This window comes from Camelina sativa, chromosome 8 (genome assembly GCF_000633955.1).
Source record: "Camelina sativa cultivar DH55 chromosome 8, Cs, whole genome shotgun sequence".
NCBI lineage: Eukaryota > Viridiplantae > Streptophyta > Magnoliopsida > Brassicales > Brassicaceae > Camelina > Camelina sativa.
This window is the reverse complement of record NC_025692.1, coordinates 18912675-18925877: the sequence shown is the minus strand read 5'-3', so window position 1 is coordinate 18925877 and position 13203 is coordinate 18912675. Positions and strand designations below refer to the sequence as shown.

General features: G+C 36.6%; 3 protein-coding genes across 4 annotated transcripts; 1 reads left to right on the top strand and 2 right to left on the bottom strand.

Annotated features, from left to right (window-relative positions):
• On the bottom strand, positions 2873-4206 carry LOC104707500 (zinc finger A20 and AN1 domain-containing stress-associated protein 7-like). The gene is made up of 2 exons (XM_010423870.1): positions 3908-4206; positions 2873-3640 (listed from the first exon to the last, which is right to left on the bottom strand). Exon 2 carries the CDS (start codon positions 3614-3616, stop codon positions 3104-3106), a length of 513 nt encoding a protein of 170 aa, XP_010422172.1. The 5' UTR covers positions 3617-3640; positions 3908-4206; the 3' UTR covers positions 2873-3103.
• Positions 5325-5868, top strand: LOC104709681 (uncharacterized protein At4g04775-like). The gene is made up of 2 exons (XM_010426253.1): positions 5325-5486; positions 5581-5868. Exons 1-2 carry the CDS (start codon positions 5325-5327, stop codon positions 5866-5868), a joined length of 450 nt encoding a protein of 149 aa, XP_010424555.1.
• On the bottom strand, positions 10921-12957 carry LOC104707499 (probable sodium/metabolite cotransporter BASS5, chloroplastic). 2 transcript variants are annotated; one of them, XM_010423868.1, is made up of 7 exons: positions 12703-12957; positions 12566-12613; positions 12418-12473; positions 12217-12344; positions 11676-12122; positions 11254-11590; positions 10921-11168 (listed from the first exon to the last, which is right to left on the bottom strand). In XM_010423868.1, exons 1-7 carry the CDS (start codon positions 12851-12853, stop codon positions 11106-11108), a joined length of 1230 nt encoding a protein of 409 aa, XP_010422170.1. In that variant the 5' UTR covers positions 12854-12957; the 3' UTR covers positions 10921-11105. The 2 variants fall into 2 exon arrangements, with proteins under 2 accessions (XP_010422170.1, XP_010422171.1); XM_010423869.1 differs by having other exon boundaries at positions 12730-12957.

The window sequence follows — 13203 nt, the reverse complement described above, 5'->3', positions numbered from 1 at the left end:
TCGTCGTGGGCGTGTAGGATCTCTACCAGTTCTTCGATGCTCTCTTTCTGTGCTTTGAGTGTTTCTTCTCTGATTGAAACAAGTCTCTCTTCCCCTAGTAGGTGACTTAGCTGTTCTGATCCGTGTATGTTTGGAAGAAGCTCCCACGTGAGCCTTTCCTTTAGCTAAACGAAGGGCCTCCTTAGGGCTAGGTGGTTCTGTAGAACTTTGATTTGAAGCGTTAGATGCTTGAGCTATATCTTTTATCTGCTTCTCGAACTTGTTACTGATCTGCTCCATCTGTTGCTGGAACTGGGTAGACATTGTCTTGTTTGCTTCTGTTATTTGCTTAGCCATGGCTTGGTTCAAAGCTTCCATAGCTTCTGGAGAAAGCTCCATTGTACCTGCAAATTAAAGAAGAAACTCGAAGTAAACTGTTCCTTGAATGAGAAAAACGAAAATAAACTCTGAAACTCCGAATTTTTAAACAGAAAACACGACTGCAGACCTACTGTCGATCTAGACTATTAGAAAAAACGAACAATACCAGCCCTATGATGAATAAAATTCGAAATAACTAACCCTAATTGTAGTCTAATTCGAAACAACACCAAAACTAAATCCTAAACTCACAGAACTCGATCTAAACACCAATGAACAACGAAAACAAACCCTAAAAAAAACTAGACAAACGAAATAAATCAAGCAACACAAACGAGATTAGGGTTTTTAGGATCGCTTAGCCTTTGGCACAGAGTTGGCTCTGATACCACATAATACGATCTCCCTAGGATAGAACTCCGATGACAGGCTGAAGATAGGTGATAGGCGACGTGATCTTGTTGATGATGATGGACGAATGACTTTGAGTGATGATGTGTGAAGATCGGATGATGAAAACAATGGTTCGAAGATAGATGTTTAGGTGGTTGTATGGATTGGAACAAAGTGAAGAGTTTCTGAATCACAAAGTGTATAGAAACCCAGAAATCAAGAACGCATTCTAGAATTCAAATTGAGAGAAAAAGTGTGACAATACTTGTTCATACAACTTCTTCGCTACCAAACAAGGAGGCGTGGCTTTTGGGTTTTATAATAAACCCTAGGGTTCGACACTCCAAATAAAACAACAAGGCGTGTAAAGGAAATAAGAAAAACAACGAAGCGTTTAAGTGATCTGTAGTAGTACAGAAGCCACTTGTATTAGTACATTATTCCCCATTGGTAATGACTTCTAGATAACTCGACGTAGTGATCCATTTGCCTCATTAAAAACCATACCGAGAAAACCCAGTGGGACAAAACTCAGCTATGGGAAAAAGAGTACAAACTTCACACCTAAGTTATCTAGTTATCATTACCGGGTGAAGTCTTCAGGATGGATATGTTGAAGACTTGGATCCTCGGTAGATTGAATGACCCGTCAGCTATGAGTGCATGAGCTTCCTTGGCCATCTCCTTAGCTCTTGAACAAGTGATCCTTCCCACGATCTCCGGTTGCTCTGCAGCTTCTGTCTCCTTGCTGGCCACGATCATATCAAGACCGTATCCCATCTCTTCAAGAACCAAACACATCAAATTGTCTAGTCTTTGCTACAATACTCGTCATGGAATTTCTATGAAGCCCAACAGATAATACAACATAAAAATTCCAGGTTCTTGAATCATGAGCTAATCCTGGTTTCTTTGCAGCCCAACAAAAGAACATAATTACAGGTTTCCAAGTATGTCCAAACTGTTCTAAAACCACTTTGATCAGATCGTTATCTACTTCTTCATAATTAGTACTCAATTCAACACCAGTGACCCCAATTTCATCAATAACATCATTATAATCTTCAGATTCAATTTCACCATCACTAACATCAAAACTACCACTAGAGAAAGCTCTAAAACCAATACTCACATCAAACAAAAGTGTAGAAGATTATGGCAATGGAGGGTGATAAATAGAAGAATGAAACAGACAATAGAAAGGAAATGACCTAGCACCGAAAAGCCAAACTTCCTCTTCTCCTCTCCCATCGATTATGCAACTTTTACAGGAATTAAATCCATCCAAATTGAATATTATCGATGCTTGGGCTCAATCACTGATTTCTCCTCTGCGGTGTCTCAATCACTAACTTCAACTTCATGAATCACCGTCGATTCAGATTCGATTGGGTTCACCGGTGGAACACCATCATTGGTTAGGTTTGGAATCAGAGAAAAGGAAGAGCGAGAGAGAACATGCGGTGGTTGCAATGTCACGATCTAGACTTCAATATTGTTTTAGTTTTATTAATCTATTTTTAATAAAATATAATTTTGTGCTAGTTTTGGAACATTTGAAATCATGTGCTAATTGTTGAAGAAAAACTTAAAATGGTGTTATTTTTGTCAATTGCCCATCATTAAATAGTTATTTGATTTGAAAAATAAAAATGCATTAAATACTCTAGAAAATCATCATTTTTGATACAAAATAAAATCCTAAAACATCAAGTATTCTGATACAGAGGGAGTATATGAGATAATAAAACAAGAGAAATACCCTAAAATAGCATTAAAACAAGTTTTGTGGATAATTATAGCACACATTCCAAATTTTTCCAAAAATATCACTATTTAACATGTTATAATATTTAAAATTAATTTTTATAATTTTTTTTTTAAGTTTGGATTCTCAATTTCACTTTTAGGATATAGTTTTGAGGAATATGGTTTAGTATTTTAAATTTAAAATTTAATTTTGAATGATTAATTAATACTATTTTTGGAATTTTAGAGATATTGTGTTAAATTTAGAAAAAAAAACTTATTTTAGTGCTATTTTTGAGATTCTCCCCTAAAACAAAGGCACTCTAAACATGTTCAATCTCTAAGTTGAGTTGAATCAAAACATAACAAAGGAGAAAAGCAAATAGATTCAATCTCACGACGTGTCTAGTTTTACAAGATAAACGTACGAGCAACTGAGACTCCATTTTAAGAGAAATCAAGAGCAGAAATTTTTCATTTTTGATTCATGGAAACCAAACACAAATCGAACATGATCACATCACATCAACATTCCCGGGAAGAAACTGATCAAATTGCAGAAGACAAAGAAATAACTTCAGAAATATAACATTTTGCTTTTTCAAATCCTCTGGACTTTATCGGCCTTAATCACCGGGTTGGCCTTTGCGATAGCATCACGCCCAACTTCTTTGAAATCAAAGCTACACTCATGCTTCTCCGGGTACCTATGATTCCCGCAAAACGTGCTACCGCATTTGCACTTAAAACCCATTACACCAACCTTCTTGTTACAGCTGAAACACCTGTTCGGTCGTACAGGTCTCGACGGCTCACCATCTTCCTCCGCAGCCGAAGACGGCTCAGCCGCTACAACAACGGTTTCAACAGGTGCTTGTTTAACTTCCAGAACCTGCTTTTGTTCCGGCGCAACGATACTGCAAGACGGAATCTTTAAAGAGTTCTTAACCGCAGCTTTGGCTACCGCGGTTTGATCTTCCTCGGCACGTAAGCTTCTGTAACATTTCGAACAGAGGTTCATGTTGGACGGTGATCCAAAGAACCCACATCCGTTATCGCAGAGCTTTGGCTCTGTTGGTGGAAAGCTTGTGCTGTTGTTCTGCTCAGAGCCCATTTCTTGTACCTTCTCAAATCTCACCTTCAATTAACAAAATAACAAAAAAAAAAAACCCATTTAACCTTTTTTATTAAGGTTGGCATCGATTCATTTACACGATTCGATTCAATTCGACCTAACCCAGATTCAACATAATCAAAATCGATTCAATTTGATTTAAACCCAGCTATATAAATAAGATCTATCACGTTAGTCAAATTAAGAACACGGATTAATCATTAAGAAATGACCCATAAAAATATTCAGATCTGTGGAGAAAAAAAAATTTCTGAAAGAGAGAAAATTTACCAGAACAAAGTCAGATCAAATGAGATTTTTGTTGCCACCAATTTGCAAAAAAAAAGCTTCCGGAATGAAAAATTTCAACAGATCGGTGGGGTTTCTTAATCTTGAAGGGATGGGTTCGTTTTTAGGGATTTGTTTGTTAAATTCTGTTCAAAAAAATAATAAGTTTTTGATCAGAACAAATCCCTTTGATTTAGGTAAAAGAGAAAGAGAGAGAGAAGAAGAAGAAAAGAAAAGAGAAGAGAGAGATAACCAAACACGCAACAATAGTTGATGAGAGAAATGAGGCTTTTTTGTTTATTATATAAATAATAATTAATCATTAATTTGGTTTTTTGGTTTACGAGTTACGACGACGACGAACGAGACACGGTTTCCTTCTTCTTCTTTTTTACGACGTCAGTGTTGGCGTGCTTTTGAATTGTTTTCAGCCGTTGGATCTGTTTACGACCGACGTTTTATGTGACGTTTACTCTGTTTTCTTCTTTTTTTTTTTCCTCTTCGAACTGCTTCTTTTGGGGGTAATGGTAGTATAGTAATAATTTACAATTTTAGAGATTAATAAGGTCATTTACCATTTTTCCGCAGTCCACTGTTTCCTCCTTTATTTTTCAACAGTCGTCCATTGGATCAATTATATAATTAAATGTTAAAAATAATTTAAACATTTTTGTGATGAGATTTACCAAAAAGTCAGAATTTTAACAAAGATTATTACTAAAGCAATAATAATAATTCTCTTGTTATTAAGATTAAGGGGGTTGTATTAAGAAAATGAATAATAATAATTCTCTTTTTTTTATGATTTTTTTTTTTTGTATTTTAAATCACTTGTATGGAAAGATACTCTACCAACCAAAACAGATGAGGTAATAGCTAAAATATTTATAATGTGTATTACAAAATAATTTGATGTAATCAGACATGACATTCTTCTTTTTAAGCATAACCACGAATCATTTTTGTATAGATAATGCTTAGATCATCTTCCACCATGATTTATATATGGGTTTTGTGCAAAAAAAAACTCTCCAACTAATTTTTGTTTGCACGAAAACCTTCCATATCTATAAAATACAAGTCAATACCACCAACTCGAAAGTCACCCGCAATATAGCTCTCCCTGTATTGATGACGTGGCATCCGTCTGTATCGTTTAAAAACGTAACAGAAATCAAAACGACACCGTTTTGTTATTCTTGAAAACGACACAAAGTCTTACATCTTCGTTGTTTTAAAGTTTCAAAGAACAAGTTTGTGAAGCATAAAATTCGATTTGGGGATTAGGGTTCATCTTTGGGTTACATTTGGGGAAAAGAGAGATTTAGGTTTTAGATTTCGATTAGGGTTGAGGATTCTATTATATTTAGGAATTCAAAGTTCAGTCTTTTGTTTCCCCGTTGATTTTTTCTCGTTCACAATGTCTGATTCATACTCTTCACCCAACACGAGTCAAGTTGAATATGACGAACCTGAGAATAGGATTCCAACTATTTGTTATTGTGGTGGAAGGCCAAAGCTTGAACCTTCTTTTACAAGGACAGACCCAGGAAGGCTCTTCTACACATGTCAAAATAGAGATGTAAGTTTTTCTATTTGGTTATATTTTGTGAATATGGTTGAATTATGGTAAATATTATTTGAATTATGGTCTAAATAAAAATATTTATGTGTAGGATGGAGAATGTCATATTTGGAAATGGTGGGATAAAGCTATGATGGAAGAACTAAGGTCATTGGAGCAAGAAACTCATGGCTATCCTAGTTTGAATCAAATGCGTGAAATGCTTCAGGTCCAAAGAGACGAGATTGCTCACCTCTATGATCTCCAATCGGAAAATCAGATGGTGTTGGATAGCCTTAAGGTGTTGATTGTAGATAAAAGCGATGGAACAGCTATGGAGTTGAAGAATGTGTTTGTTGCGGCTTTTGTTTTGCTTGCAATGATAATCTATTTGTTTTAGTAGAATAATAAGTAATTGCGGATGGAAGACCTTCAATTTTGATTGTTTTTTAAAGGCTCTTCAACTAGTTTAAGTGTATGGTTTTGTATTTTGATTGTTGGTGTAGAAGAATGTGTTCGTTTGTGAAATTTGGTGATGACATATATTTTGGTCGTTGACAATGACAAACACATTGTATTCTTATGACAATTTTAACAACAAACACAACGCATTAATAAGAAATAAAGTCAAGTTTAAAACACACAATGCTTAAAACACACAAAACTAAGGTTTGTCAAACACAAGTCAACTGAAAAGATTCAAAACACATGATGCTTAAAAACACACAAATAACACACACGATGCTTTAACTCATTTCTTCTTTCCACGTGAAACCTCCATTTTCTTGCGTTCTCTAGCTTGATACAGACTGCTTGGTAATATAGTGTTGTCTCGTGCATCAGTCACAGACCTGCCTACCTGAATATAGTCGTCACCAGTTACAGGACTGGTGAATAAACCATAACCTTCCTGCACAATCACAACACAACATCAGTTTTTCCAAAGAAAATAAACCAACATAAATAAGAATCAACAAACAAAAAGGCTTGGAAGGTCTCGCTATTGGTAGATACATGGGCCATGTGTCATACATAGGAAGTCTCTTAGGAGTTGGTTGTGAAGATGATGCATCATTATGCTGACTTTTCCGAGGTCTTCCTGGACGTCTTTTTGGGAGAGCAGATGAAAGGCTTGGAAGATCTTCTTGGGCTGGTCTTTCTAATCCAAGTTCAGTAGTTGAGGCCGATTCAAATGGTGTGTCAGCAGTTGGTTGTGAAGATGATGTACCATAAGGCTGACTTTTCCGAGATCTTCCTGGACGTTTTTTTGGGTGAGCAGATGAAAAGCTTGGTTGGGCTGGCCTTTCTAAATCAAGTTCAGAAGTAGAGGTTGATGCAAATGGTGTTTTTGCAGTAGCTGTCTTTCTTGGTATACCTGGTGGTTTCTTTGGCGGCGTAGGCATTGGTCCATTCTTGCATTTCAGCTTGTTGTGGCCTTCTTGTCCAGACAAGCTACAATGTTGCACATCAAATAAGAACGATAAGGTCAGAAATCAGAATGCAAATACAAAACAAAACAAAAAAACCTAAGATATTAAGAGAGTCTTACAATTTTGGTTCCTCTTTTAGAAAGCTTGGTTCCTTCCCTTGGTTCACCCTTCTCCCTCTTTCTCTTCTTCCCTGGAGGTCTTCCACCAGGCCTCTTGTAAGGAGGTGGCAAGACCCTGACTGTTGTAGTCACCTCCCATAGATTCATTTCATTCACACCACAAAGTCCATCAGCATAACAAGTCTTCAACTTCTGAGCGGTGAACCATGGAGAAATCATCTTCTTAGGATCTTGGTTAGTATTCTTCTCATGTTTAAGACAAGAAACAATGTGGCTACATAGGATCCCACTGACCATATACATTCTACAACTGCATTTGATCTCACCTCGCATCTGCACCACAAAACCTTCAATTCACACATTAGTTTTGTAGTTAAAGTAGCCAACCTCATAATTCCCTAATCCGCAGCTCAAAGGTCTACAATTCTTTGCCAAACCAATCTGCTGGTCTAGTAAAGCTATTGCTTTAGGAGAGTACTCTCCTTTTGTTTTCTCAGCCTCGGCTCTTTTCTTTTCATTGCTCACCATAACCCTTTTTCTTATTTCTTCCAGCATCTCAACAACCGGTTTAGTTCTTGCTATCCGGATTGTTGCATTGAATGACTCTCCAAGATTGTTTTCTACAGCAGCGCACTTTGAGAACTCTGTAAAATAAGCCCTACAAGAGATACACCAAGTTAGCAATCAAATAAAACAAAGTCATATCCCAAAAAAAAAAAAAAAAACAGAACAAGTAAGAGAGATTACCTTGACCATGGAAAAAAAGAGAAATCTTCAAGTCATTAAAAGCAGCAGGATCATACTCTTTCAGCTCTTGCATATTTCTATCAATTTGTTGTGGATAGTAAGAGGCTGCAACAGCCCAGAACATGTCCTCATATTCTGCTCCAGCATACTTCTTCTTCCAGTTGGCATAAACACGCCTTGCACACATTCTGTGTTCAGCATAAGGCAATACTACCTTCATTGCTGCAATCAATCATCAACCAAAGTCATCACTACCTAGTCTTAGTCTATTTCCTAACTCTAAACCCAAGTCATCAACCAAATGTTCAAGGAACCACAACCAGTTTGGCGTATTTTCACAATCCACAATCGCCCAAACTACAGGAAACATCTGATCATTGGGATCTCTTCCACATGCAACTAATAACATTCCTGTCATTCTCCACTTCAGAAATGTTCCATCTAGATGGAGGATCTTTCGACATGCTCTCTTCCACCCATTTTTTAAAGCAGCAAAGCACACATAAAACCTATGGAACCTACTTTCCCTTACCTCACATTCAACTGTGGATCCAATATTGCTTCTCTTCAGCTCAGCAACATAATCAAATAACCTAGCAAAATACTCTTCTTGCTCTTCATCAAATGTCTTAAGACATTTCAGCCGTGTCCTCTCACAAATTGTCCAAGGCACATTGATGTTGCCTCTTAGAAGCTTCTGTTGTAATTGATTTGCTGAGAACTTTGGATTTAGTCTGAATTCTTCTATGTAAAGATCAGCAATCCGAGAGTTAGTCAGCAAGGACACGACCCCTGGCCAAGTGCAATTATGCTCCTCATTTACGATCAGATTACTACTCTATTAGAACTGTTGTTGATGGTTGCTGAAAGCCTCCACGGGCATTTCTTTCCAGAGCAAATAGCAACTACACGTTTGCCATCTGACTTCTCATATTTGATGTCCCTCCTCTTCTTCACAGCATATCTCGTAACAGCTCTTTTAAAGGAATCAATTGTATTGTACTCATCACCAATACAAAACTTTCGATACTTGCTCTCATCTACCTCAACATGTGGACTGTCATCATCATCACTATCGCTGTAAACAATGTCTTCAAACTGAACTTCATCAACTTCATCATCTGACTCAGAGCCACTACCACCACTAACTTCACCATCAACCAATGTTTCATCGTCTGACAAATACCTCAACGCATTAGTATCAATGTGCCTACCTATATAAGGATCATCTTCCCGAACAATAAATAAGGTTAATGCACCAGCTCTGACTGCATAATGAACCACTTTCTTCAACGCTTCATCGTTATCAATATCTTCTTTCTTACAAGGCGTTTCAATTGGAAACCAAGACACTTTCTTCATGTTGTCTTCATACCCGAGGTGTTCCGAAAGAAGCACCAAAATCGAACGTAAGCTGAATGATTCAGCTGATACCAAACCCACTGTATGTCTCTCTCCTCCAAGATATTGGTCCTCAGCTGACCAATATCCTCCATCATGCATAAACAAATCAAAACTGAACCAAAAAAAAACAAAAATATTAGAAATCTGAAAATTTGCACATATCAAATCTCAGAAATGAATGGATAATAACAATTGATACTCTCAAAATCATCAATTCTCACCTCATCGTTGCCCTCCTTTGATTCCCCAACACTCAAATCTTCTCCCCGAATCGTTTCCCTTCAACTCAAACCCAACGAGATTAATTGCCATTCACCTCTTCGCTCTAACATATCCCTAATCGCAAGAAAACCAAACCCTAATCGAACCCAACCCAACGATGAACCGTAATCAAATCGAACATATCCCTAATTCTCTAAGAGATCTAAAGAAACCATCTCTGTTTTCCCCAAATCGAGCCCAACAATGAACCCTAATCGAACATATCTCAAATTTTACAATAGATCTCGTGAAACCTAATTCTCTATCTCTTTTCCCTAAATCAAACCCAAGGATGAACCTTAATCCCCAAATTGAATCTTCTTTCACGATATCGAGTTTTGTTTAAAAGATGACAGAACCCGAGTTTTGTTATGTGTCATTTTTGAGACTTTAAAACGACAAGGATGTAGACTTTGTGTGGTTTTCAAGAGTAATAAAACGGTGTCATTTTGATTTCTGTTACGTTTTTAAACGGTACAGACGAATGCCACATCATTAATATGGGGGAGGGGTTGTATTGAGGGTGACTTTCCAGTTGGTGGTATTGACTTGCATTTTATAGATATGGAGAGTTTTCCTGTAAAAAAAAAATTAGTTGGAGGATTTTTTGCACAAAAACCTTTTTATATATATAACAGATTATCAGAAACCTTTTCATTTTATTATTTTATTTATGTTAACTTTCAAATGGAAGAATCATCAATCATAAGACCTTCAATATATGGGTGGTGGCTTACACATCCCCCCTACGAACGAAGTACGAACCCAACCCCATCCCTAATGGTCGAGACATCATGCTGTTTTGACTTTGTAGAGCCAAAACCCCTTGCTGCCTTTCTGACCAATATGCTAAAAGTGAATAAACAGAGCCCAAAAAAAAGGGGTAAACTCTACCTTATTACTAAGAATTGAACAAGTGGCACAGTCAGAAGTTAATAAATTAAAGTCTAAAAGTGTAGAAGTTTATGTTGTAAGCATGAATTTGACCTTTCATTTTCATTGATAAACCAAACGCATAGAATCTGTCAGAATCTTTTTATGAGTAAAGCCAAAGAATTTTTATCTTTTCATGATTAAGCAAAGGACCATTAGATAACCTAAAGACCTCAAACAAAGGATTTGAATATTACAAAGTATTAATGCAGAAGGAAGATGCTCAGAAAAGTCAGAATATAGAATAATGCTGGGCTCATCCGGAGATTATCTAGAAGATACTCTTGTACTCAATAAAGGTATATATGGATCAAGAATATTTAATCAAAACTTATATTTAACCACATAATTAACATCCATTTTCCCACATGAATACAATTGTATTCTTGAGATATTGGTTGATTCCATGAAAGTCCCACCCTTAAATTTACATCACAAGTCTTACACATGAGAAGTAAATAAAGAAATTGTATTGTTCTCTGTTTTTTTTTTTAAACTCTGTTTTGGTTTTACTATAACCTGTTTTTGTATCATAACCAATCAAGACACAAATTTGAAACCATTATAAACTCTTTATGGGTAAAGTCTTGGTTCTTTTTATAAGAAACCATAACTGGATCATTACAGAAACACTAGATCGTTTACAAAGACAGCCTTGGTTCTTTTATAAGAAACCATAACTAGATCATTACAGTTACAGAAACACTAGATCGTTACAAAATAAACAATTAGGATTCATGTCACTACTCCTTTCTGTTTTTCCATATGGTAACGAGCGAGACACCCATTAGAGACATAACTACCGTCTGCAAAAGATAATCAAAAGAAAAACATTGTTAAAGAACTAAAAACCAAATAGATGCAACAAAACGGGGTCGGTTTTGAACTCACGGAGATTGCTGGAGGCACTCCAACGAGAGGATCTTGAAAGAACTTTGTCGCGAGGGCCAGAGCGAGAAGACTACTTTGCATTCCGGTTTCGTATGAAATTGTTCTTTGTAGGGCTTTAACATCAGGTGCCTTGCTGAAGAAGAAACCAGTGAAAAAGTAACCAGCAACGAAAGCCAAGAGATGAAACGTGACGACGAGGAACAAAATGGTTGCACCAAACGGAGACAAGATTGAGTCTATGTTCAAAGCGAGGGGTGCTCCTATACAACAACCCATATCAATAACTGTTAACGCCGGGAGAAATGGTTTGATTGCATTAGATAACCTTGGAAATAACCTGCAGTCACATAATTTCTAAGTTAGTAATATAAATTATAAACCGAAAATTTTGGTTTTTCTAATTGATTGAGATGATGTCCTACCGGTTTAGAAGTAGTCCTGCGGCAATAGGTGTAACCACGACCTGGAGAATGCTAGAGATCATCCCAATCACATCAACCGGAAGCTTTTTACCAATGAGTAAGAGTGAAAGCATAGGTGTAACGAGGACGGCAGTAGCAGTTGAGACAGATGTCATGACGATGCTAAGCGGCGCGAGTGAAGGATCAGTCAAGAAAGTTGTGTAATTCGATAGCTGAGCTCCACTAACACATGACACCAGCATGATTCCAGCACCTATAGAAGTAGGTAGATTGAAAAGAGAGACAGCAATTAAGCCGAAAATGTAACCTAAGAGTGGTTTTATCAAGTACTGTCCGATGTAACCGGCGAAAATAGCATCTGGTCTTTTAAGAGCTTCGAGAAAGTCTCTTTCGTTTGAGTTGATTCCAACAGCAAACATCATAAACCCTAAGCCAGGCACAAAGTACCTAAAGAAGATGAAATAGTAATTAAAGATTGCTGATGTCTAATAAAAGTATTAATCAAGATTTTGATCGAATTAGTAATTAGGTTGATCCAAACCTTGGCTTGAACCATGTGAAAGAAGGGGGATAGAGAAGAGCTAATATTGTACTTGAGAGAATTGCATGAGGAATATAAGAGTTGGCTTGTTTTAATGTTTCCATTATAGAAACTTTCTTATGGTACATCTGAAACAAAACAGAACTGTTACTTGCCAAGAAAGCTAAACATAAAGTCGCAATTTCGTTGACTGTGTTTTACCTCGTTTGTGTCAGATTCCGAGACATATATCCTCCAATGATAACTTGACTTGCCATCTTTGGATTGTTGAACACACATAATCAAAAATATTAAAAACCTGAATTGCTGCAACCCTAAAAAAAACAGAGATAAAAAGCTGAGAACTTACTTTGTGAAATCGGGTTACTTCTTAGTGGAAACTCAACCGAGCATGATCCTGCAAGAGAAATTACTCATTAAAAACAAGAATTGAAGATTAAAGAAATGAATATATTTCATAAAAACAGAGAAGAACAAAAGTGAAACCTAGAGAAGAGGATGAGAAGCTGTTACGTGGGAAATTAGCAAAATGTCCTCGAGTGTTGTTTAAAACGACTGGGTAGGAATAGTCTCGAGGTTGAAGAAGACGATGATGAGACTTTAAGAACAGAGTCTCAATCGGAGAGATCACACCCATTCTATTTTTAGTTTTGTTTCAAAAATAACCAAGAACGAGGATCTTGCTTTGAGACTTGTGAGAAAGATATAGACGTGGAAACAAAACGCAGCGTTTTTTCTTTAATTTATATATTTTGTTTAGCATTATAAGCACGACCACGACGTACTATATATTACCAACCTAACCAAAGAAACGTATTTCATTAGGCGTGTAAATTATTCATACATTTCCATGATACGCACGTGCGAACGCCACACCAACCTAACGTCTCAAAAACTCAATAGCCCTCGTTTATAAGAAAAAAATATATATATAAATTCTCAAAAGTTTGGTTTCGATTTGACAATTCGCATTTTGAGCAAGAAAAA

Excerpts from the sequence above, each read along its gene's own strand:
- LOC104707500 (XM_010423870.1), bottom strand. The coding sequence starts at position 3,616 with ATGGGCTCTGAGCAGAACAACAGCACAAGCTTTCCACCAACAGAGCCA.
- LOC104709681 (XM_010426253.1), top strand. The coding sequence starts at position 5,325 with ATGTCTGATTCATACTCTTCACCCAACACGAGTCAAGTTGAATATGAC. Across the intron at positions 5,487-5,580 it reads ACACATGTCAAAATAGAGAT|GATGGAGAATGTCATATTTG; the intron begins GTAAGTTTTTCT and ends ATTTATGTGTAG.
- LOC104707499 (XM_010423868.1), bottom strand. The coding sequence starts at position 12,853 with ATGGGTGTGATCTCTCCGATTGAGACTCTGTTCTTAAAGTCTCATCAT. Across the intron at positions 11,591-11,675 it reads GCAGGACTACTTCTAAACCG|GTTATTTCCAAGGTTATCTA; the intron begins GTAGGACATCAT and ends ATGTGACTGCAG. Across the intron at positions 11,169-11,253 it reads GAGTGCCTCCAGCAATCTCC|ACGGTAGTTATGTCTCTAAT; the intron begins GTGAGTTCAAAA and ends TATCTTTTGCAG.